This window comes from Trichechus manatus, unplaced genomic scaffold, assembly GCF_000243295.1.
Source record: "Trichechus manatus latirostris isolate Lorelei unplaced genomic scaffold, TriManLat1.0 scaffold00007, whole genome shotgun sequence".
In the NCBI taxonomy this organism is placed as follows: Eukaryota; Metazoa; Chordata; class Mammalia; order Sirenia; family Trichechidae; genus Trichechus; species Trichechus manatus.
In genome coordinates, this window is record NW_004443943.1 from 33635133 (window position 1) to 33660630 (window position 25498).

General features: G+C 42.6%; 1 protein-coding gene across 1 annotated transcript in view; it reads right to left on the bottom strand.

Moving 5' to 3' along the window:
* Positions 1-25366, bottom strand: part of SORCS1 (sortilin related VPS10 domain containing receptor 1) — a 555760-nt gene extending 530394 nt beyond the window's left edge. The window contains exon 1 of the mRNA XM_023738816.1: positions 24805-25366. Coding sequence (XP_023594584.1) covers positions 24805-25362 — 558 coding nt within the window. The 5' untranslated portion in view covers positions 25363-25366. The remainder of the gene's footprint in view (positions 1-24804) is intronic.
* Between the last annotated feature and the right edge of the window lie 132 nt (positions 25367-25498).

Here is a 25498-nt window from a genome sequence, read left to right on the forward strand (position 1 = left end):
CCAATCTTGTATACCTCATCAGTATAACTACCATTAATCCATCTTATTAGATCATAGTGATTGAATTTACAACACATAAGGAAATTACATCAGATTACAAAATGGTACACAATTATACAATACTGGGAATCACGACCCAGCCAAGTTAACAGATATTTTTGGGGGACACAATTCAACCCATGACACTGGTATTCACAGATTCTTTCTGGAACTATTTCTAGTGATCCCATAAGCCTTCCTGAGAACCACAGAGTCACCAAGACATATGGTTACTAGTAATAACCAAGACATAAACCAGCTGCCATTCAGTAGATTCCAACTCATGGTATCCTCATGTGTGTAAGAGTAGAACTGTGCTCCACAGAGTTTTCAATGGCTGATTTTTCAGAAACAGATCACCAGGTCTTTCTTCTGAGGTACCTCTGGGTAGACTCAAATTTCCATCTTTTCAGTTAGTAGCCCAGTGTTTTAACCATTTGCACCACCAAGTGACATCATGAGTCAGTATTGACTTGACAGCAACTAGTTAACCAAGATGACAATTAATAATAATAGTTGACAGGTATTCAGAAACGCTACCCACCAGGCCAAACACTAAATGCTTCACATACATTCATTCTCTCATTTGTCTCTCACAATACCCTCATGGAGGAGTCATTGCCAGTCCCATTTTACATTTAACAAAATTAAGGTCTAGTGCATTTAAGTAATTTATTCAAGGTCACATGGTTGGTAAGAAGTAGAGTCAAGATTTAAACTCAGGTGGTAGAATTCTCTCCTTCTATACTAGAGACCCAGGTTCAATTCCCAGCCAATGCAAGTCCAGCCATCACCTATCAGCGGAGGCTTGCATGCTGCTGTGATGCTGAACAGATTCCATCAGAGCTGCCTGCCTAAAGCAGACCAGGAAGAAAACCCCAGTAATCTACTTCCAAAACTCAGCCAATGAAAACAGTCAGATCCCGTTGTGCATGGCATTGCCATGAGTCAGGGGCTAACTGAATGGCAGCTAACAACATCAACAGAGATTCTCTTAACCATTACATTCCACTCTTCCATATGAACAAAATAACACTGAAGCAACACTCAAACTAAAATCCAGCAATAAAACAACCTCAGATAATCCTGACTGCACTTCCATTCATATTCTTCATTTGCCTAACATTAAAAAATTAAGTGTACATCTATATTTATCTGAACATACAATTGAATACTTCAAGCTTGAGAGCCCGAAATTTCCTAACAAAATCTGTGTACTTAGGTTTACCGCAAACATCACAATTATTTCAAACATATCAATTCCAGCAATACAGTGCTTCGAACAAGCCTTTAAAGTGTGCTTTGCTAAAAGCTGCTAAAATTCAAACTTCTAATTTGATGACATATGTAGTTTTACTGTCAGCAATAATTTCACACTACCATTTTTGTGGTTTGCTTTTTTGTGGTTTGACTTGTGTTTTCAAATAAATGAACAAACATTTGTTCTTACTGGACCATGTTGTCACAGACTGAGCTAAAAAATAAAGCTCAGAATGTTCTCAGTGAACACCTATAATGTTGCTTTTAAAGAGAAATGCATTCTCCATCCTGCCTTTAATAGAAAATCCTGATGTCTGGATTAGCATATAGGAACACATATACAAACGTGATGAAGGCCAGCCCTTTTAAAAACCCTTGTGATAAGAAACATACACATACCCTTGTAACAAATTGTTTTCAAGATATCTGTAGCTGCTTCTTCCCAAAAAGGTCTTTCACTATCTCAACATCTAGCATACATACTATTTGATTTGAGCCTAGCATTGTGCAAAATATTTCACATACATGATTTCATGTAACACTCAGGTTAAACCTGTTGTTGTAAGTTGCCGTTGAGTCTATCCCAACTCATGGAGACCCCACGTGTGTCAGAGTAGAACTCCATAGGGTTTTTGAGGCTGTGACCTTTCAGAAGCAGGTTACCAGGCCTTACTCCTGAGGTGCCTGCAATATTAGTTTCAATTTGCCAATGTGATCCAACTGGCAAGAACCAAGGATTCTAATCCAGTTTTTACCACCATATTATGCTGCCAGTGTTTTTAACCCTTTATAAAAATCAAGGCCATCTGCACTCTGAAATCCTTCAAAGCATACTTAGTTTAGTCTCTACAGTTCTCAGGTTTCTCATCTGTAAAATGAGGGCATTAGGGAGAAAGACCTCAAAGATCTTTCTGCTTTGTAAGGGATCCAACAGTTAATGACACTCAATTACCAAAATCAGACTCGTGGAAAAGCTAAGAACGAAAGCATCTGCAAAATTCCATGTATACTCCAGCTGAGTTCATGAGGCTCTGTACTAAGTGTCCCCTTACACAAAGTTTTATCCTGGCCACTTTTCTAGAGATGGCTGTCATGGGGCAGGGGGTGTTGAGGGGGTGGCACACACACATGATTTAACGTAGAAACTAATTAAAATTGTTACTATCTCCTCCAGGTAAAAACATAAACACAATGATTCCTCCCAGGGCCAATTGTTAACACCGCTAGTATTCTCCAAACTGGAACAAGCTGAGAAGGTATGCAGTGTGCCCAACAGGGATTACTGGACTATTTTTCAAGGTGGTAGTTATGTAATGCAGACTTGCCTTGAGGCCGCGCTCAGATCATTGACTCAAAACTGCTGCTGGCCCTTTATCAAGCAAGTTATTATTACTGTTTCTTGTCTATGTCGCATGCAGAAGTCCTAGGTAGTGGGTGGAATGGTGCTGGGCATGGGTCAGAGGAATCCCTTGGGTTCCTAGTCGAGGGCCTAATTGGGTCTACTTTAAAGGCTGGCTGCAGTGAAGGGGGAGTTTTCACCTTTGATCATGACTCCCCAGATGCCTGGCTTCATGCTGAACACAAGAGCTTGCCCAGCATGGTCTCAGCGGTGCTTCTGCACTGAGGGAACTCTGCGGAGGCAGCAAGGTCATTTTCTGTCTTCCATGCAATCCCTCAACTTCCCTGAACACAGCACAATCAGAGAAACACCAGTGTTCATCTGCCTTTCAGTAGCCCCACTCCCTGTCCCCTGACCTGCAACACTGTCAGGAAAACAGTTCCTGACAACATAAAACACAGCACCCCATTCTAAGGAGCGAGAAGGGACGGTACAGGAGGAAAAGAGATTGTGGCACCTAATATTACCCCCTTCGCCCCAATCAATTCAATTGCTTCTAGTCTTCCAAAGTTTTCCTCTTCAGTTCTGGGAATATGGATCCTGTGCCCTCTCACATTTGCAGCCTCCCAGGAGTCATTCCATATTTTCTTGTGGTTTCCATGCACAGCCTTTGGCAGAGGTTTGGGATGATAAAGATATTAAAATGTGAGCCTGGGAGATAGAGATCCTATGAGAGGTCCTACTGGGGACTGATTTTATGAATACAGGGTTGTGGTGGGAGCTTGGGTTTTGTGGCATAGAGAGCTGGCAATGCAAGAGCCGCTGAAACCAGAAGTGCTATTCTTGCATAAATGTTCAACTCCGCTTAGAAGATGACACTGTAAATCATCTTCATCAGCTGACATTTCTCCAGCACTAGTGTGAGAAGGGCACCACGTTAGGCATCATGAGTAGAGGAAGACAGATGTGATATGTTCTTTAACGTTGCTTAAAATTCAATTTGAATATTTATTAAACACCAACTGTATGTCCAGGCAGATCCACCCACAGCCTACTTGCACACGTGACCTGTGTACTGGCCAATATTAAAACTACTTAGCATGCTGCAAATCTATATTCTCTAACCTGCTGAGTACTTGCAATATTAGTACTTCACACTACCATCCAGTTTCACCTGTGGCTCTTCTCCCACCTCCTCTTAAATACCATTTCAAATCCTTCTCTTCACCTGGATCAAAGGCAGGATCACATTTACAGGCAGTCCCCAGGTTACGAATGTCCAACTTACTCGCCCTTTAATGTTATGTAAATTTGCCCTCACTTTGAAACGACTGAACCAACCCCTACTCACAACAATTTCTCCATCACTATCACCTTCACTTGCTGCATGTGCAGCTTTTAAATCACTGAAAAGGCTTCGAACCTTTTCTTGCACTAAAGTGATGCTAAGTGAAGAACCGTAGGTACCTGTTCCAACTTACCTACAAATTCAACTTAAAGACACCCTTAGGAACAGGTCTCGTTCGTAACTGGGGACTGCCTGCACAGGTTTATAGAATGGAAGAGACCTTAGCTATTTTCTAGTCAGTCATTTTCATTCTGGAATGGAAGAAATAGGCCAAGGGAATTAAAATGACTCTCCTTAAGGACACAGGAAATGTGTGATGCAACTGGGACACTACCCAGGCATCCTGACTCCTAGCATAGGCTAGCTCCTGGCATTACTGAGGCAATGTGTGTTATGCTTACAAAAGCAAAGGATGAAGTATATCACAGACAAAAGACACCACAGTTGCTTATACATATTTTGTTACAGGCTTTCTGCTTTGGCCCTGCCCTCTGTAGTGTTATCTTGCAAGAGTATGTGTGAAAACCAAAAGGCACTGTCAGTATCCACTGTCAGGCACTCGGCTGCTCACACAATGCCTCGCATATGAGATCAATGGATGAATGAATTCTACAAGGAGCTTTCTGATAAGTGTCTCTTCCTCCAATATTTTGCCCATCCAATTCATTGCTGCCTTATATCTTTTTTCCAAAGTGCCATGGGATAAAGTCACTCTCTAATACCTTCAGAATGATGTCCAAACTCTTCAGCCTGGTTTACAAGATCCTTCATGATATGGCACCAGTTTGCCTCTCCGGCCGCATCTCCCTCTTCACCCCTTACCCTGTGCTCTCCCTTCCTTTCATGGGCTGCTTCCTCTCTTGCCTCAGGTGCCACACATGCTGATCCATCTACCTGGAACAGCGTTTCCCTGTGACTTCACTTGAAAGATCTTATTTATTCTTTATATTTCAATGGAGACATCATGTTACCTCTTCTTGGAAGTCCTGGATGTCTACACTGATACCACACACTTCACACCACCCCTGTCTGGCTAGACTGTCCTCCTCTGTGAAAACCTGTGTATGGTACTTACCAAATTGCATTTTTAACTATTAATACTGTTCCCCCTTAGATTGTGAACTCCTAGAGAGACAGACTATTTCTGTATTCTCAGCCCTACCAGAAAACTAAGCTCATGGTAGGTTTCATAATGCTATTAATAAAGAGTACACACATAGAACTCAAAAGTGCAGGGCACCACAGTCCATATTTTTAACCACTACCCTCTCGTCTCTCCTAATAACTGTTTGCTGACCACAGATGATGTTCCTGATATCAGAATGGGCTGTCACAGAACTAGGCCCACGATCAATCACCCCATTTCATCACATCAAAAGACATACCCATATGGAACACTGCCTGGGTGTGAAGGTAGAGCATGAACCTGCACCTAGCTGGCCTTGGCCAAACAAACAGGAGCTCTTGGCTTCACCCTAGTCCTCACTCAGTGGTGAGCAGCTAAGCCCCGATGCAGGATGCAGAGCCAGGTTCAGCACCATTTCATCGGGAACAGCTCCACCTGCTGAATTCCTTGACATCCCTCTCCCCCTCCCCCTCCAGCAGAGTTTTCTTCTAACCTGTATGGAAGCAGTCACAATTTGTGAGAAATGACAGCCTCACAGCTGGGACAGAAGAGGCATTTTGCATTCAGTTACTTGCCTACATTTTATATAAGATTAGAAGGATATATATGTGACAAATACCCACATCGCCTCTTGAAAGGGAAAAAAGAAACGGTTATGTCAATATGCCAAGGCTTTCTGCAGTGCCTCGTTTAAGGAATTAAGCCATCAGGATGCACAGTGCTATTGAATCTCTCTCCCTCTTCTGCAAGGTGGCGATAATCTCTATCTTCCAGTGGATGAAGGGGGAGGTGTGAAAGGCTTCACATTTTACTGCTCCTATCTATCAGTAAACAATGTGATAAACACCGATGTGGGTGGGAGGCAGTGTTGAAACAGGCATGTGATGAATAAAGCAGACTGGTTGGTAGCGTAATCTACGGCGAACATACTCGCCATTTCCTGATGGTACAAGTTAGTTGAACTACCAGGAATAGCTGAAGGAGTGAAAGTCACTGAATTGAATCACCCAAAGAAGAAAATGAGGAGACTGGAGTAAGGCCAGAGACCAGCAACTTCTGGGAAGGAAACATTTCATCAGCGATCCCAGACAGGCAGAAGACAGAAACACTCTTGTCTACAAGATCCAAAAGCTATTTCTTATTCTGGTTTTCCGTCTCGATGGTGGTCAAATACATCCTATACGAAATCACTGTGCAGGAAAATGAACAGCATGCACCAAATATTTTAATGAAGAGACTAGGTCTTAACTATAAACCTATGACTCTACAGCTATAGATTTTATAAACAAGTTAGCATAAATATAATTTAAGCAGGCCTAAAAATAAAAAAGCCCATTAAAAATACAAACAAGCTGGCTACAGGGTAGTTTTAATAATAAATCAAGGTCAGACAATTCAAATTCTTTCTGACTGAATTAAAACAACTCAGCTGCTAGGGAAAATGACAGGCAGACCCTGGCTTACGAAGGAGATCCGTTTCTAAGTCAAATTTGTAGGTAAGTTGGAACAGGTGCATACGTTTCTTATTTAGCATTACTTTTGGTGTAGTGGTTAAAGTGCTATGGCTGGTAACCAAAAGGTAGGCAGTTCGACTTCACCAGGTGCTCCCTGGAAACTCTATGGGGCAGTTCTACTTCATCCTATAGGGTTGCTATGAGTCGGAATCAACTCAACGGCAACGGGGTTGTTGTTGTTTTTTTTTTCAGTGCAAGAAAAGGCTCAAAGCCTTTTCCATGATTTAAAAGCTGCACGTGCAGCAAGTGAAGGTGATTGTGAAGGACAAACTGTTGTGAGTAGGGTTTGGTCCAATCATTTCAAAGTGAGGGGAAAGTTACGTAACATTAAAGGGCAAGTACCAGTTGTCTGTAAATCGGACATTCATAACTCGGGAACTGCCTGTATAGCAGGCTGCCACCCAACTCAATCCAGCTCAAGAAAGTCTGTGGGTTAGAAAAAGAAACCAAGGACTCCTTCTTAAACACAGAGGAGCATTTTCCAAGTGAGAGAAGGAACTACCGAAAGAAGGAAGGATCCCAAGCTCTGTGCTAAATAACTGCTTTTTAGTTCTGAATTTAATTTGGTGCTATAGTCACTACCGAATTTTAAATAGCTTTATCAGTTTTTCATCTGAACATAAAATGTTTAATCATACAACTGAGGCAAGCATTTTGGTTTCATATAAAAAGCAGCCCCACAGTTTTATTATATACTTACATAATAGAATTTGCAACAAAATTTGAAGACAAAGCAGAGACACTGAATGAGATTATCTGGCTATACGTACAGGTATAGCAGATGATATAAATGCAGAGGTAGAAGCAGAGACTTGTGTGTCTGTCATTCATAAATGTCTATCACTCAAACTCACATCCACAAACTAATTTGTCAATATCCATTATAAGAACCCTAAGTATTTATGTTTCTTTATATATAGATTTCTATGAATGCATTTTACATTTTAACCATACCAACCAGCACTCTACCTGTCGCCTAACAATGCTCACTTCATTAAAAAAAAAAGTCCCCCCAAATTTTTTAAATTATTTAACTTCTAAGGAATGAGTAAGCTTTGGGGGTTCTGAAACTGTATCTCTCAAAAGGAACCTTCCATCAGGACCTCTTGAATCCCTGCACAGATGCAATGGATGGACCACCATGGTCTAAGCTCATGGAGGTTCAGGACTATTGCTGGTTTGAGCATGAATAAACCCCTTAGCTCCTGGCATATGTTTGACATGTGTTTGGCACTCAATGAAAAATGGCTGACTAAATGAACTACTTGAGCCTACTTGAAGACAAAATGTCATAATGCGTCCTAAATGCAGTAGAATGGTAGAACGCAGTGGTTCAAAGTCGAGCTCTTTAGACCCCCACTGCCTGGATTTAAATCCTGATTCTACCACCTGCCATCCATATGACCTTGAGTGAGTTACTTAACCTCTCATCCTTCAGGACTCATCTCTAAGATGGGAATCGTAACAGTACCTACACTTCCTTTTGTTGCAGATATACATATCACCTAGAATAGTGCCTGGCACATAATAAGTCACCAGTAATTGTTACTATTATTACGTTGGTCAACCCATTGCTGTCGAGTCGATTCCAACTCATAGTGACCCTATAGGACAGAGTAGAACTGCCCCATAGGGTTTCCAAGGAACAGCTGGTGGATTCGAACTGCCGATCTTTTGGTTAGCAGCCTAGCTCTTAACCACTGCGCCACTAGGAGCTCTGGTGGCTAAGTGGGTGAGAGGCACCCCTGCTAAGCAAAAGGCTGGCAGTTCAAGTCCACCAGCTGCTCCCTGGAAACACTATGGGGCAGTTCTACTCTGTCCTACAGGGTCGCTATGAGTTGGAATAGACTCAACAGCAATGGGTTTGGTTTTTGTTTGGTATTATTACATTAATTATTTCCCTAGTCCCGATTAAATGGTAGTCCTTTCTCGCCTTTAACTGAAATCCTATCATGCCCAAACTCACTTGGAAAACCTAGCAATTCTTAAGTGACTTTTCAGTTAAATATGCTAGAAAGAATACGTAGGTTTAACCTACAATTCTTTTCTCATTGTTACGATGCTCTCTGTTCAGTCCATTACCACAAATGCAATTTTCTCTCTCACAATGTAATATGTCCTCACCATTTCCCAAATATTCTGGTTCTGCTGAGACTTCTGCATCATGGGGGATGGATCTCAATTCAGCTCCTTGAGTGCGGGACATAAAAGTTTTTTCTCTCAGGCCTGAGGCTATGCTAGCCCCTACCAGCCATCAGTTCGTTCTGGCAGCTGGAATATCAGGCTTCCTCAAGACACATCCCCACTAGCCACTCCTATGACCTCCAACACAGCTTATGTGGTCTGAATCTATGCTTCTCTCTTTCCACCTAGGTTTAATTTTTTCAGAACTGGGATGCAGCAACCAAGAGAGTTTACCCTTCATGAATCAGGACAGTGAAATATATCCAAGCAGCTCACTTTCTTGGTGTGCCAATGTTGACCATTTATTTCCTGACCAAGAGAGGTTAGTAAAATGATCCAATACCATTTTAGTGTTCTGATATTTTAAAATGTGATTAAGCACCTCTTGTGTGCCAAACAAAGGAGCTCTGGCAGTGCAGTGGTTAAGCACTTGGCCACTAACTGAAAAGTCGGCAGTTCCAACCCACCAGCCACTCCACGGGCGAAAGATGTGGCAGTCCACTTCTGTAAAGATTTACAGCCTTGGAAACCCTATGGGACAGTTCCAGTCTGTCCTACTGTGTCACTAGGAGTCAGAATCGACTCAACGGCAACACAGGTATGTGCCAAACGTAGATCTCTAGGTGGTGGAAACAGTTTGTGCTCAGCTGCTAATCTAAAGGTCAGTAGTTCGAACTCACCCAGCAGTGCCACAGAAGAAAGTCCTGGTGAACTGCTTCTATAAAGATGACAGTCAAGAAAACTCAATGGAGCAGTTCTGCTCTGTGACATGGGGTTTCCATGAGTCGGAATCAACTCAATGGCAACAGGTTTGGTTTTTTAGTTTATGTGCCAAATGATGGGCACGTAGAAATTAAAGGAAGGGAGTCATGCATTTTAGGAGTTCACCATTAACTGGAACACAAACCAGATGATGCCTCGGGCTTCTCAGAAGGAAACACAGAGAGAGTGACTTGGTGCATAAGATCTCCTCTCATAAAATTCAGGTATTTCTTCTTGGAAATTGGAGAAGTCCTCAGAAAGGATGTGATATCCAAGTAATGTCTTACAAAATGAAAAGGATTTCATTGGGGGAAATACGATGGACTAACTTGGTATAGGCAGAGGAAGCAGCATGAGAAAAGGCACAGGCACATGGATGGACAGGTATTTCATAACTGGGAATCTGTAATGGCTAGGAGCATGTACGCCTTTGAAGCAAGAAAGCCAAGGTCAAAGAACCACAGAGATATTTTCAACTTGGCATGCAGATGATGACTGCAGAATCTTCACTGTACCTCACTGCTTACATTCTCTCCAGTTCCCTAATTACCAAATCCATTGTCCTCAAGTCGATTCTGACTCACAGTGACCTATAGGACAGAGTGGAGCTGCCCTATAGGGTTTCCAAGAGGTGGCTGGTGGATTTGAACTGCCAACCTTTTGGTTAGCAGCCGAGCTCTTAATCACTATGCCACCAGGGCTCCATTCCCTAATCAGAGGTTCGCAAATGTTTTCTCTAAAGGGTCAACAGTAAATATTTGGCTACAAGGTCTCTGTTGCAACTATTTAACTCTTGTCATTGTAGGACAAAAGCAATCATGGACAATACACAAACAAGTATGCCTGTGTGCCCATAAACCTTCATATCATATAATTTTTATGTGTCACAAGATATTATCCTTCTTTTGATTTTTTTTCTAGCCACTTAAAAATGTAAAAAACATTTTTTAACTTATGGGCCATACAAAAACAGGGGGTGGCCAGCTTTGGTCTGTAGGCCATAATTTGCTGATCCCCGCCCTAAATAAACTACCTCAAATCCCATCTGCAATAGAAAGATAAATTAATGTCTTTCCCTAAAATGGAAATTGCGTATGTTGTTCCTTGACAGATATTGTCAAGACTCACACTTAGAGGTTCTAAGATACCTCTAAAGTTGGTGAGCTTTTAAAACAAATACATTTTTCTCCTTTCCCCAAGATCTTACTGGAAGTTAAATGAATGCCATGGAGAGGCTCATATAGAAAATTAAACCAGGGCTTCTCAGGTGACTGGAAGGGAGCTCCTTGGGAAGAGTTATTTACATGAGTCTCAGGACATATTTAGCATCAGCTTGGAAGCTCACTTCCAAGTCATTTGTCTCCGATTGATAAAACACCTGAGTTGTTTCCTCTACTACAGCAGCACAAAATACTAGACAAAAATTCCTAAGTCACCATACCCTAAAGTCAGATCTGGACCTTGGGACATCAAATTCTGTGAAAAGAGGAGATAGCAATACTTTTAAAACTCTGTGTGTGTGTGTGTGTGTGTGTGTGTGTGTGTGAAGATTTAGGGAACAATTTCTCTCTTTGGAAAACTCAGAGCCATCTGAGGCCTAGTACTTAATAGAATATTCTAAGATGTGGAATCTAATCTGCTATTTTAAAACAGTGTTAGCCTTAGTTCCAAATATGCTGGGCACTGAGATGATGAAGATGGAGACATCACCCTGGTCACAGCTTCTTGACTGTGCCAACAACCTAAGATGAACCCAAGATCTGAGCTATAGCAAGTTACAAATGGGAATGAATAGCCTTCCCTCCTACCCAACCCTATTTTGTCTAGAAAAGTCCTAATCGTGTATGAAGGCCTAGCTTAAATGTCATTTTGCTTTAAAGCTTTGCCTCCCACTCTCAGGCAAAATTAGTTGTCCCCCACTCATCTTTGCTCCCATAGCACTTTGCACAAAACTCTCTTATGTCTATTATGCACTTATCACACTAAATTGCAGTTTATCTGTTTATGTGTCTGTCTATTTCCACCAGAATATGCACCCTCAAGGGTAAAGATCAGGTCTTACTCATTTTTGTATTCCAAGCACTTAGCACAGTGCTGACACAACAGGCACTTAAAACATATTTTAGTATTTTTATTTTAAAGAAACACATACTCATGGTAAACATTCAAAAGAGTGCAGACGAGCATGAAAGGAAAGGTTGAAAGTTGCTTTTCCACTATCGAGACCATCAGTCCCACTTCCCAATGGAAACCAGTCTTAAGGGACTCTGAAAAATGCATGAATGCCCCATGCACCCCTTGTATCCAACACCCAGCTAACCAAATATGGCTCTCAAGCCATCACACAAGCAGGAATGGCTGCCTCTGCTAGCCACATGCCCAGGGGCAAAATCCCCAAAGCAAAAGGCCAGAGAAGCACAGCAGCTACAGTAGGAAGGGTCAGCCTAGGACCAGGTCTACTTTGGGCTTTTTATGAGCTGATATGCTGCACGTTCTCCCCTCTCTATGACCCTTTCCTCTCTTATTTTCATCTCTCAGGTTCTTTCTGTGATTCTCTCCCTGTATCTCCATGCCTCTGTCACAACTCTCTCTCTCAATCTGCCTTTCTCCTTCTATGGTTTCCCATTTTCCTCTTCTTTCTCAATCAGCCTTTGCTGTCTCTTTCTCGTTCTCTGTGTCTGCCTCTATCACGCTTTCATGCACTCAGTCTCTCTCCATCTCTCCGCTTCTGTTGTGTCTCTGTCTCTTTCTGCCTCTCTCTCTTGCTGCTTGTTCTGGAGATGATCTTCCTCTCAATTCTCACACTCAATAAACACACTTACCCTAGCCTTACGAGCCTAAGGGCTCACATTTAATAGTGGAGACTTCAATGTTGTACATCAGGTCTTATGTTACTGTGATGTGAATGCATGTAGATGTACAAGGGTGCACATATTTATTTTGTATGCATTCATATGTAAAAGCATGGTGTAGGAATGGGGTCAATATTGAGAAAGAGACTGAGATTTAAACTGAAATATATGCTCCTTTATTGTGGACTGGAGTCACTAGAATTTTTGGAAGGTGCAGTCAGAATGGTGAAATTACTTCCAGTTCTCTCTCTCTCTGGAATCAACAAATGGATGCTAAACAAAAGGCCTGGTAGCACCTGCTGCTGTACACCCAGAGGGGAGACACAGAGTGATCTTCTCGTTGCTTTGCAAAAATCCAGGGCACCAACTCTCTCTCCCAACAATAGTGATTGGAAAAAAAGCAGACAGCTTGAATGTGGGCTCTTTGTCTAGTTTACTCACTGCCATGGAGTCAATTCTGACTCACAGTGACCCTACAGGACAGAGTAGAACTGCCTCATAGGGTATCCAAGGCTGTAAATCTTTACGGAAGCAGACTGCCACATCCTTCTCCTGCAGAGCGGCTGGTGGGTTCAAATCACTGACCTCTTGGTTCACAGCTGAGCCCTTTAACCACTGTGCCACCAGGGCTCTTTGTCTAGTTTAGTTGCCTGGAAGTCAGTTTTAATGAAGCCAAGGTCACAAGTTCTCTGTGGCGTAATGAATTATTTAATATGGCCTTTCTAGCCACAGTCTTTGTAACTCACACACAATGACTGAGTCGGACTATGCAAATAAGATATATGGAACCTGTGATGTTTGGGATTATGTGTCAGCTTGGCTAGGCCATAATTCCCAATATTGTACGGTTGTCCTCCATTTTATGTGTTGTGGATCTTGACCTCTCTACATGTTGATGAAGCAGGATTGGTGTAGGGTATGTTTTGGGTCAAAGCCTTGCAGAAGGGTGTGATTCGAGTCCTCCCCTTACTAAAGTTACACCCTTTCTTGGGATGTAGCCTGAATCTAAGATATATGTGTGTGTCCTGGCGAGGCTCTCTCTCTCTGCATTTGGATCCTGTTTCCAGTTCATGATCAACTGACCTCCCTGGAGGCCTGCTGTCCGACCTGCCAATTCTGGGATTTGCAGGCCTCCACAGCCCTTGGGCTAGCGTCCTATCATGTGACCTGATTCACTACCTTCTGCAGCCTTGCGAGCCAGCAGCCTATGGTCTGAACTGCCGGTTTGGGTTTGTCAGTCCCTGCAGCCACATGGGTAGGGAGAAGCCTAGGTCTGACCAACAAATTTGGGACTTGCCAGCCTCCACAACCACGTGAACCATTTTCTTTATACAGTCTGTGAATTCTGTGAGACATAGCAGTGAATTAGGGAACCCAAAGACAGGAGGGAGAGGGAATAGCTGATCTTAGAGATGATAGAGTGGTACAGCAGCTTGGAAAAGTTGGACATTTGGGACATCTTCAACCTCCACCTCATAGGAACCAGGCTTTGTGCTGATCCTTATAAAACAAGTTATTCGTATACTCTTTCTCTCTTTTTATTTTCATTTTTTCAAATAAGTTTTAAAAACAACTCAAGTAACGTATGTTCACTGAGAAACAATGAAAAATGTGGATCAACAAAAAAAAAAGGAAAGGAGAAAAAAGAAACAACAAAAAATCACCTACAATACCCAACACTCAGTCATAACCACAGGCAAACATTTTGAGTAATACCTTCCCTAGGTTTTTCATAATTATGTATTTTTTATAAAAGTAGAATTTCATAGTAAACAATAATTCAAGTATATATATATATATATATATAGAGAGAGAGAGAGAGAGAGAGAGAGAGAGAGAGAGAGAGAGCTTCTGTTATGACCCAGGTACATTTCTAGGGCCTTGGGATATATCAGGGAACAACCAAGAGAAAAATTTGTGCCCTCAGGGGCTTATGTTTGTACTAGTTTGCAATCTGTTTTGTTTTGTTTTTCGTCTAGTATTTTGTGGTAAGCTACCCAAGTCTTTTATGTCTTTTACAGCATACAGGTACAAGGTCACCAGTTGTTTATGCCATGTGAAAATCCAGTTTCCCCCAAGAAAATTACAAAGAAAACAGCAAATATTTAATAAGCGACTATGATGTGCAATTAGCTAGAGATGTTGAGAGGGATACCAAAAAGAGTAAGCCAGAGCCTCACCTTCATATACAAGAAAATTGAAAATGGAGTGAAAGAACAAAAATGCAGAAACAGAAGCAATATCATGAGTAACATATTACAAACATCTGTTTTAACAGACCATACTTAAGCATTGCTAGTATTCATAACAACAAAATACAGATGGCAATAACAATAACAGCTAACCCTAATTGATTGCTTACTATACGCCAGATGCTACTTTAAGTACTTTGATATTAATTATCTCCTTTAATCCTCAAGCAACCCTATAAAAATCATTATCCCCATTTTACAGATGAGGAAATTAAGGCATAGAGTTACAAAATTAAGTGCTCAAGTTCATACAGTAGATGTCAAAGCAAGGATTCAAATCAACCACTAAAACACTGTGCTATATTTAAAAGTCAGCCAATTAAGATGCGTCTTGCTCGTGGTCATGTGGACAGCCAGAAAGGATCATTCCCTAGAATACGTCCAATGATAGAAATGTCCCCATCTGACAGAATGGTATACTCGCCTCTGCCTGGAGGGCTAGATGTTGACCCATGTAATTAATCATCACTCTCTTCTCATACAGAGTCTTCCAAAGAATGTTCACCATTGGGGTTACAGTTTCCATTGAGAAACTGACAAAAGCTGTGGGCTTCAGCTATCCATGGTGGAAAAATAAAGCATACTGACACAAAATTGTGCAGACAATCAAAAGGGCCCATAGATCCCAAAACTCATACGTAAACCTTAGGGATATGATTTTTTCTGGAGTCCCTGGTAGTACACATGGTTATTGTGCTAGGCTGCTAACCAAAAGGTTGGAGGTTCAACTCTACCCAGAGGCACTTCAGAAGAAAGGTCTGGCATCTACTTCCAAAAAAATCAGCCACTGCAAACCCTATGGAGCACAGTTCTACTCTGACACTCATGGAGTCACCATGAGTTAGCACCAACTCAGCGGCAAGTGATTAAGAATCTCCTAGGGAGCTTGTAAAACATAAAGGTTCTTGGTCTCTGCCCCTCCATTAGATGAATCAAAACAGGTACCCTAAGGATTCTACTTTGAGAAACACTGCCCTAGGCACCTATGAGATAACCCATGGTTACCCAGTTAAGAATCACTCCATCAGTTCAGAAGGCAGGGCAAATGAGACTGCAGGTGGGTTTCTAAGCCAGGGTAAAAAACATACCCAAAATAGCCCTTTTCTCTTTAATGATTCTAATCAAGAGAGTGTAGTGGGAAGTGCTGACATAATGGGGAAGATCTTTTACTTTTAACCCCTGAAAAGGCCCCAGAGCAGAATGACTGACGGCCCATGATTTTGAGTCCCAACAGCCCCTGCTACTCTGCTTCAAGGCTTCAATCCCTTGGCTCCAGGGCATGACATGATTAACTGGTTTCTGATAACATGGTTCTTATTAGTGCTTTCTTTACAAAGTGGACAAGTTGTTCACACTGTCATTCTAGGGTCATTAGCCAGCAGGAAGAAACCAAACAGCACATCTCACACAACTTCCCGGGATAACAAGACGCCACACATTAATAACCCCAGGGGACCCACTCATGGGTGTGACGGAGGTTAGGGCTTTGATTAAGCTGCACCATGGAGCAGCTTATTATCAAGTGCAGCAAGTCAGTGACCTGATAGCAGGGTGACCGCGAAGCCAGAGCCCTGAGATGTGTCACTCATGTCAAAAGCTCCCCTACCAGCCTCTGCATCAACTTGTGAAGTCCCCTCTAAAGGAACTCAAAAACACCCACACAATGGGGCGGCATGATCTAACAAAAAGAGCTTTGGATCCAGAAGGGTAATAACCAAATCCCAGCTCCTCCACCTTCTAGCTGGGTGATCTTGGGCAAGTTCTTTAACCCCTTAAAGCCTCATTTTCATGGCTTTAGAATGAGGCTAATGATACCAAGTTTGTAAGTGTATTGTGAGGATTAGGTAAAACAATGTAGTGAAATTCTAAAATCTCTATGAAGCTGCTCACTAAATTTGTGGTTAGTTATACTGTTATTGTTAAGAGGGGCTTCTTTGATAATCACTGTGCCTTATCTGGCTACAGAGAGTTTTCCCTAGTGTTCAGCAAAACCCCACCCGCAAAAGTTAGAAAAGGTGACTCAATTACAGTCCTTTAGCATATAAAAATCCATTAGCATCAACAGGCACTCCTCATGAGTCCTCCAGGTTGACTATTGCTGTTCCCAAATGTTGACACTCAAGGTTCCCTTGACTGAGACCACCTTTAGTACTTTTTAAACTAGATTTAATCTGCGTAAGACAAATAGGAGGAAACATGGCTCTAGTGCCTTTTCTTCCCCAACCCTCTGCTGCAATAACCCCAGTCATAAGTAATCTCATCACCAAAGTGCATTAGAAGCAAAATACATAGGCAGATAGGTTATTGTTGGGAACTCACTTCCAGAAAAGTCCCATCATCTCTCTTTAGGTTCATTTTTAATGGGTTTAAACAATTCCATGAGCATGGCTTTCCATGAGGCAACTTGCTCTGAAGCCTAGGACTAATAACTTGAATAGCTGAGCCTAGAACTCAGGAGCTACACACCCAATATACGCACTTTTTCCTGCAATGGCAAACAGAATGGCCACAAGTACACAGACATCAGGCAAATCGTAAAGCTTTGATGCAGCTGTGCTCTATCTTTGGCCTGTGGCAAGGCAACAGTGGGCAAAACCAAGAATCGGTCATATAATACGACAAAATATGTTGACCCTCTTCTTCCACTAACCAATACGCTTAATATCCATGTCTTGGTTTCCCCATCCAAGAAATATAATGATATTTGCCTTTCCTATCTCATAGGACTATGGCGAAAATAAAGCTGAAGTGATAGAAGTAGTTTTCCCATCTTTGAAAACTGAAGAAGTTTGAAAAGGAAAAAGGGCTGTAACAGATCTAAGCGGGTATACCAACATTCAGGAGTGCTATAGGAATAGACACCATATCTTTTATGCACATGTGAAATTTCATGTAGGGTTACCTACAGAATATTCACGTCATTTTTTTCCCACCTACATTTTAGAATAGGCTCTGTTCTTTCGTTCTAAACCTTGCACAGTAAGAATCCACTTTTGTTTCTTGCCAACCGTTTGACTATCACATCCATTCGATCTGAGCAGAGCCCACGCTCCTCAGGAGCGACCCTTACACACTTCCACGTAGCCTGGCTCCGCCTCACACTGACCCCACCTCTTCTCTGCCCTCGCCTTTGGCGACAGCAGGGACTGTTTGGCCAGTATCCCCTCCAGTAGACACAGGTGTATTCCCCACACTTGCTAGCCAGAGATGCAGGACAGTAATTGAGACACACAAAGCAGGACAAATATTTTACATATGTGTAGTGACTTAACATAAGCTGGCAGGAGTCAAATTAATTTATCTTCCAGGCAGCCCAGCCGGTGATATTTTTTACCAAGATCTTAAACAAACAAAAAAAAAAGTTCTTTTGTTAAAACCGTGAGCATGGGAAATGTTAAGGTAAAAATGAAACGATAATGATTTCAGCTGAGATTTAATCTGCAAATAAGGGCAGTCATGTCTTTAAGTGACCATACAAGTTTTTGTTTTCTTATTGGGCTTGGAATATTACCCAAACTCATTACAAGATTGATGTATATATTTTTTTGTTTAAATCATATTTTTGGAATGATTTCCAAGACTGAAAAGTTAGTTACATGTATTTTTCATTTAAAGTGGGCTGATTTCCTAGATATTATAGGAATTTTAACTTCTCTACTCTCAACCGTTATTCATGCCATCCATTCACGCTGAAAATATTCTTATAATATTTCCATCTCTTTCTTAAAATCCACACTACATTTCAAGATTCAGTTGAAGCACTAGCTCTGCAATAAAGCCAGAAGATGCCCAACCCACCTCTGTGCTCCTATATCAACTTGTGCTCTACTGAGAATACTTGTCCTCTGCTGCCTCTTAGGTGGATTCTTTGGATACAAGGCTGAACACTCTTTGAGGGCAGGGATTATCTCTTTGCATCTTTGTACACCACCCCACATATATCCCTATACCAGTGCCTGACCTATATTAGAAGCTCAACAAATATCTGTAGAATCAGAAGTAAATACGACACGTTATGTAAAGTTCTTAACATAGGGCTGACACATGATAACCACTTCTTAAATGTGAGCAATAATTATTCTCATAAATAAATTAGATTATTCTAATTTTGTACCCAAGCCTCTGGAGTTTCTGGGGTCCCTTTTTAAAAAGATTCAGCTATAGTTCCCAGAGTTGAGTTATACTGATCATCTTTTATCCAGTACTGCTGTAACAGAAATACCACAAGTGGATGGAAGCACATTTAACGTCCACTTTCTAGCAACATTCTGTTGCTGGTGCCATATGTATTTCTCCAAGATGAGAGAGACTTTCTCTATAGCTCTCCTCGCTTCCTTCTGAGCCCTCACCAGAATTCCCTTTGACGTCCATAATTCTACCAACGGTCTCTTCAAGGCAATCTAGGCTTTTACTATTAGGCACCTTAAAACTCTTCCAGTCTCTACCCATTACCCAATCCCAAAACTGCTTCCACATTTTAGGTATCTGTTAGAGCAGCACCGTACTCCCTGTATCAAATTCTGTCTTAGGTATCTAGGGCTGCTATAACAGAAATAGCACAAGTGGATGGATTTAATAAACAGGAATTTATTTTCTCACAATTTAGGAGGCTAGAAGTCCAAATTTAGAGCACCGGCTCTAGGGGAAGGCTTTCTCTCTGTCAGCTCTGGAGGAAGTGCCTTGTCTCGTCAGCTTCTGCTTCTTGGTTTCTTGGAGATATCCATGTTTCTTGGCATCTGTCTTACCTCATCTCTGCTTCCTAGCTTGCTTGGTTAATCTCTTATATCCAAAGAGACTGACTCAAGATACACCCTATACGAATCCTGCCTCATTAACATAACAAAGACAATCCATTCTCAAATAGGATTATAACCACAGGCATAAAAACAAAACTAAACCAAATCCATTGCTATCGAGTGGACTCATAGTGACCCTATAGGAGAGAGGAGAACTGCCTCATAGGCTTTCCAAGGCTGTAAGTCTTTACCGAAGCAGACTGCCACATCTTTCTCCCTCAGAGTAGCTGGTAGGTTCAAACTGCCGAGGGCTTAACCACTGCGCAATCAGGTTTCCTCACCACAGACACATAGGTTAAGATTTACAACACATATTTGGGGGGGGGAGGGCACAATTCAATCCATAATATCAATTTATTCTAGAAAATCTCATTAAATATCTAAGGTATGTTTATGTTCCAATCTTAGATTAGGCCTTATTTTTTTTTTTTTGTCCAAAGACAGTAGATTATTAACATGGAGACACAAGACACCTAACGAACCATGTTTTACTGCAAATCCGTATACCTGGATTGAAATGAAAGCCCACTTGGATTTAAAATTTCTGGTTTTCCTATAAATAAGTATGCATATGAGCCATGGGAAGAGGAATAGTCATGTGAAATATGAGGCTTGCTGGCTTACAGGTCAAGGGTATTGGCTATTGTGCCATCTCGACATCCCCAACACTATCAGTGCATTTAAACATAGTAGGTGCACAATATCTCCAGGCTGAGCAAACTATTAAATTAATTTCAACCTGTAAAGGATTCCAGTAGTGCCCAAGTCTATCAGTGTCATTTTACGGAGGATGAAATTGAGGCTACAGAACTTCAACATGCTATGACTACGCATCTAATTTTTGTGCACCTCCAGGACTAGAACCGAGGATTCTTGACTCCCAGTAGGGAACTCTTCCTTCAAACAAAAACAGGAATTCTCATTTACTAAGCACTTACTATGCACCAGGCACTTGGCATACACGATGACAAATCTTCAGGAAAGAACCTACAAGAGGAGTACTATCCCATATTTTAGATGAGGAAACTGGGGCTCCAAGAATATAAGTATCTTGCTCAAGCCCTCCCCTCTCCCCCAGTGCTGGTCAGCAGGGGAGCTAGGATTCAAATTCAAATCCGTCTGCTTCCAAAACCCACTTCCTTCCTCCTGGCATAGCATGTTTGCATTTGTGAATAGCATGAAGCACTGATCAGAAAAGTAATTATGCGGGCTTGCTAGAGAAAGCTAAAATCTTTTATCATTTTACTTACAAAAAAAAAAAAAAAAAACTATATCAAAACGTATCACCAAATCGTGTTCATATCCAATCTTTCTATACAATCATATTTTGCCGTTAACTCATAAAACTAATCTATTACCGAAGAATAACAGATCTGAAAGCTGAATGATTGCAGGTTACCTCGTGCTCAATGAATCACCAGGTGCCGATTCCATGTCTCCTGAAAGATGAAGAGGTGGGTGGGTGAGAGAACAACTAAATCACTACTTAAGGTAAGGAGTGCAATGTGACAGGCACATGTTAAAGTCCTTTCTTCTCTACAGGGAGATGGAGCTTCCAGCTAAGAGTAACCACTCCTCCGACCATCTTCCGAAATCCACCCAAGATAGGAGTTTTTGAAATACAGACTCCAAAAGGCCTGAGTTTTTCTGTTCTACCTGGAAGTCTGTAACACAAGCCATTCTGTGGGCTTTCAGGGTCGGGTCACTCTGGGTTCCATCCCCTCCTTTGCCACTGACTTTCTGCATCCTCTTGGCAAGTCATTTAGCCTTTTGGGGCCTCAGTTTCCTCCTCTGTGTAATGGGGATAATAATACTAGTCACAACAAAATTAAGCGAGATGGTGAACATAAGGCATTTACTGGAAAAGCCTGCCCAGACTAAGACTCAGTTTATTCACTAAGGTTGGATGACAAGCGTCAAGTTCCAGAATACCTAAAGGCAAAGAGGTACATGAAAATCCATCAGACCATCATGCCCTTTAATAAATGCAGCATTAAAAGTAAAATAGTGGGAAAATATAAGTGAAAGCTTCTGTTAACAATTTTTAAAATGCTATTGCCGGTGAGAAAGGGACAAGGTAGTGAACTGAATTACTCAAATTAACTCCAGGATAAAAATACAAAAAAGAACTATTAACAGTTGCCACCTACCTAACAAGTATTTTAAAAGGATTAAAGAGCATAGCACTTAGAAATTCTTTGGAAATAAGGAATAAACATACACACACACATATAGACAAATATGTATTTTAACCCACCAAGATTACTATATAAATTTAGATCAGGGCACAGCATGTCTCAGATGAGTAGGGTAGGAACAATATGTTCTTGCTTACGACACCAATCTCATGACAAATGATTCATACCCAGCACTTTTCATGCCAAAAGACCCCCCCAGGTGTTCCACCAACTCTAGCAACGGTTTCCATCAAGCAGGCTGCAGTATAGAGGAATCACATCACACCCACGGATGAGGCAGGCAGTCATGTCTTTACACAACCGTGTAAGTCCAACAGTGGAGGGGGCAGGAGAGTGAAGGAAAAGAGGTGAGAGAACCATCCAGAATCCCTCAGAAGCTTGACAGACAGCCTATAATTACCATACATTTGCACCTTTAATGCAGGTATTATTGTAACCAGAGGCCCTTCTTAGCAAAGGCTCTCAGCTGAAGGTGGGGCAGGTTGAGGCTGGGAGCTGCCTGTGGCACTGAAGGGGCTGGAGGCAGCTTTATGAGGGAGGACGTCTGTATGTGACAAGGTGAGAGCCCCCGATCCTGTCCTCAGGTGGAGGTGACTGGATTTCCAGCTCTGAGGGAAAGCGGAGTGCTGTGGAATGAGAGTTCCAAACAGGTGTACAGAACTTTGCAGTCAAACTTTACCTTTTTATGTCTACTGTGGCATGAAATTCACTGTAATTAATCTAACACTCATGGCCCCCACTTTAGAGGTAAGAAATTCACAGGGTGATCAACTTGCCAAGGTCACATCACAAATAAAGCAGACCTAGTACTCAGGTCTCTACTGTATTTTTCATGTCACAGAGTTGCCAAAACAGTTTCTTTCTGCCTCCTCTCCCTTTAAAAATATTTTAAATTTTGTGTCTCTTGTGCAGCTGGGCCACATAAGTAGGCTCAGCTTTGTTTTGGAGGACCAGGACAAAGAGGATTTCTCTTTCTCCATAATCTGATGTATATACTGAAAAAACAATTTGTGTGTGAGTGGGAGCAGGGGCGGGGTGTCGTTATAGAATGTGAGACTTCAGAGTAGAAATCTCATTGATATGATTTGAGCGCTTATACCTTCAACATTCACCTCCTTGTTTATTCTCTATACTAACTCAGATTTCCCTGCCCTTCACCCATCCAAGTCCTGATCCCGGTAAGCCCCATTGGGCTTGTAAGGACCATTTAAGGAAAAAAAAAAAAAAGAAGAGAAAAAAGAAAAATTGGCCTGGCAGCGCTTGGCGCCATTTCTCAAACGGAGCTTCAAATCTGCCAAAGATGTACTCTCCTTTTCTCACTCTTTCCAAGATCTTTCAAGCGATGAACTAAAGTAGAGGTCTAAGGGGTGAGTAATATTTTACAGCTCGAATTACATTAAAAGCCAGAAATATTGTGAGTCCAAAGTCCTTTGCTTCTTGATACAACAAGATCTAACATGTTTTATGTGTTTAAAATCTCCCCTTAAAGCCAGAAGCTTTGAGTTAATCACTTAAAGCAGTGAGAAAGTTATTCAATCAGTTTAAGAAGATACAGGTTCAAACTGGAGGCTTAATGTTAGTGGTTATGATATGAAAGATATGATAGTTAAGGTAGGGGATGAGGGCAAATGTCTCTAGAACTTGAATGGAAAGAATTTCTGCTTCAATTATTTGATTAAACCACTTCTGAAAACCATATAAAACCCCAGGCTCTCTCATGAATGCTGAGCTGCAGGGAAAACCCGGCCAACACTCTCACGACAGAGACACCAATACACAATACTATCACCATGACTTTCCTTAATTTATGTCTATGTTCCCAAGAAATCCATAACGACAGACTATTATTTTAAAATGTTCACAACTTTCATTAAAAAAAAAATCTGACCATGAGCACAATACATTAAAGTGGCACTTCTCTGCAAAGGTTCTGGCAATTACATCACAACTGAAAACACGGAAAGGTAGGGCTGCAAAGATTATGCATATTACAAAGAAAACAACCTCAATTTCTCAATTTTCTGATGGAAGCCCCAACTTTTATTATTATTCTTATTGTCTTCATTTTACCCATCCTTGGTTTTAATGTTCTTCTTGTCTGCCTCTGGCAGCCTGGAGAACTTTCTACACTTGTACATTGTCTTCAGCTGTTACCATCAGCGCTGGTTCTTCACTGCTTCAGCTCACAGAAGTTTCTAGGCTCAGTTTAAAGTGGAATGGCTCCCTCAGATTCCGGACATGCAGGCTTTTCCACAAATCTAAGACCTTCCCTGACATGGCCAAAGTGCACAGACTTCTACCCTCACTTGTACCATCAGCCTCTTGTAGTCCAGGGATCACTTTCCTCCCTCCATAAAGGGAGGGCCAAGTCTTTATAAGTGCACACCATTCACTACAGGAGGTCAGGCAACAGGGAAAAACAGGGGTTTGTTGTCACTGGGTTATATATGATCTTCCTGGGACTGATCATGCTAGAGAACAACCGCTTATTCACAGACTGGAAAGCCCTAGCTCTCAAAACACACTCGCTGGTGCTGTTAGAAGATGCTTGAGAGTTCCTGCCCTGAAACTTGCAGCCACTTGGTCCCCAGAAACAGGGAATCCACTAAGGGCACCTACTGTCCATTGCAGTTCTCCTTCCCTGTTGGGAAGTAGGAGGTAGGAGTTCTGCATAAAATATAAAATGAAAAGCCTACAAAAACATCTTCTTGATCAGACTTGAGCTCCCCAGTAAGACTAGCAAGTAAAGGGAAAGTCACTTGAGGGAATGTTAGCCTGTCTGGAAATTTAACCCCTTTATCTCCATGTCCAGAATACTTAACCCCCATCTGCTTAGTCTTCAGCTCCACCCACCAATGTGATCAAACAAACAGGAAATAGGGATTTGAGTGCTCAGTATGAAGCTTTCTTCAGGGTCTGGAGATAATTAGGATGGTGTTAGTTGGGGTCTGGGGTGGAGGTAGGTATCTTGACAGCCAATAATAACTCCTGGCGAATGTGGGCTGCCAAGACTTTAGTTTGCAGCATCCCCTCGGTCCAGAAGCCCCATTCTCCTTCCTTCTCCAACTGCTCATACAGCTGGTTTTAACCCTTTCCACCCTTCACCCCTTGGCCCGCAGTCCCATTTTACTCACGCTGCTGTTGTGGCCAGACCAGTGGACCATGGCTTGGTTGTGTGCTGAGTCGCCTGTCAGCGCAAACGTGGTGCTGGTCAGTCTCAGCTCCTCCATCCGGAAGCGGGTGGCTTTGTCCAGATCCCGCTCCTGAGTCCCAGGCTCCTGCTGCCCGCCGTCCCTTAGCACTCCTCGAGGACTCCTATTCGCGCCTTCTCGGCGTTCAGCCTTCTCCGGGTCCGCTCCACTCCGTCTCCTCCGGCCCGAGCGCGTAGCACCCTCCACGGACAAGCCGGTGCCCCGGGCTCGCTCCAGGGCAAGCGCTCTGTCCCCGGGGGCCACTGTGAACAGGGGGCCCCCAAGGAAGGGTACGGGCATGGCAGGCGCCCTGCCTCGCGGCCCCTGGTAACTAGAGCTCCTTAGGGTCGGGGCCCAGTGCGGAGAGGAGCCAGCGTGCGGCTGGGGACAGCAAGAGCCGCCGCTGCAGGCGCCCGGGGCGCACAGGACCAAGAGCCCCGCGCCGGCGAGGAGCGCGCTCAGCCTGGCTGGGGAGCCGCCGCCGGCGCCAACTTTTCCCATCGCGGAGCTGAGAGGAGCCGAGAGGGGTCCCGGCCCCGAGGTGGCGGAGCGGGCTCTCCGCGGGCCGGCGTGGGGCAGGCGCTCAGGATGCCAGCTCCATGCAAGTTGGGCCGCGGCGGGGCAGGCGGCGGCGGGC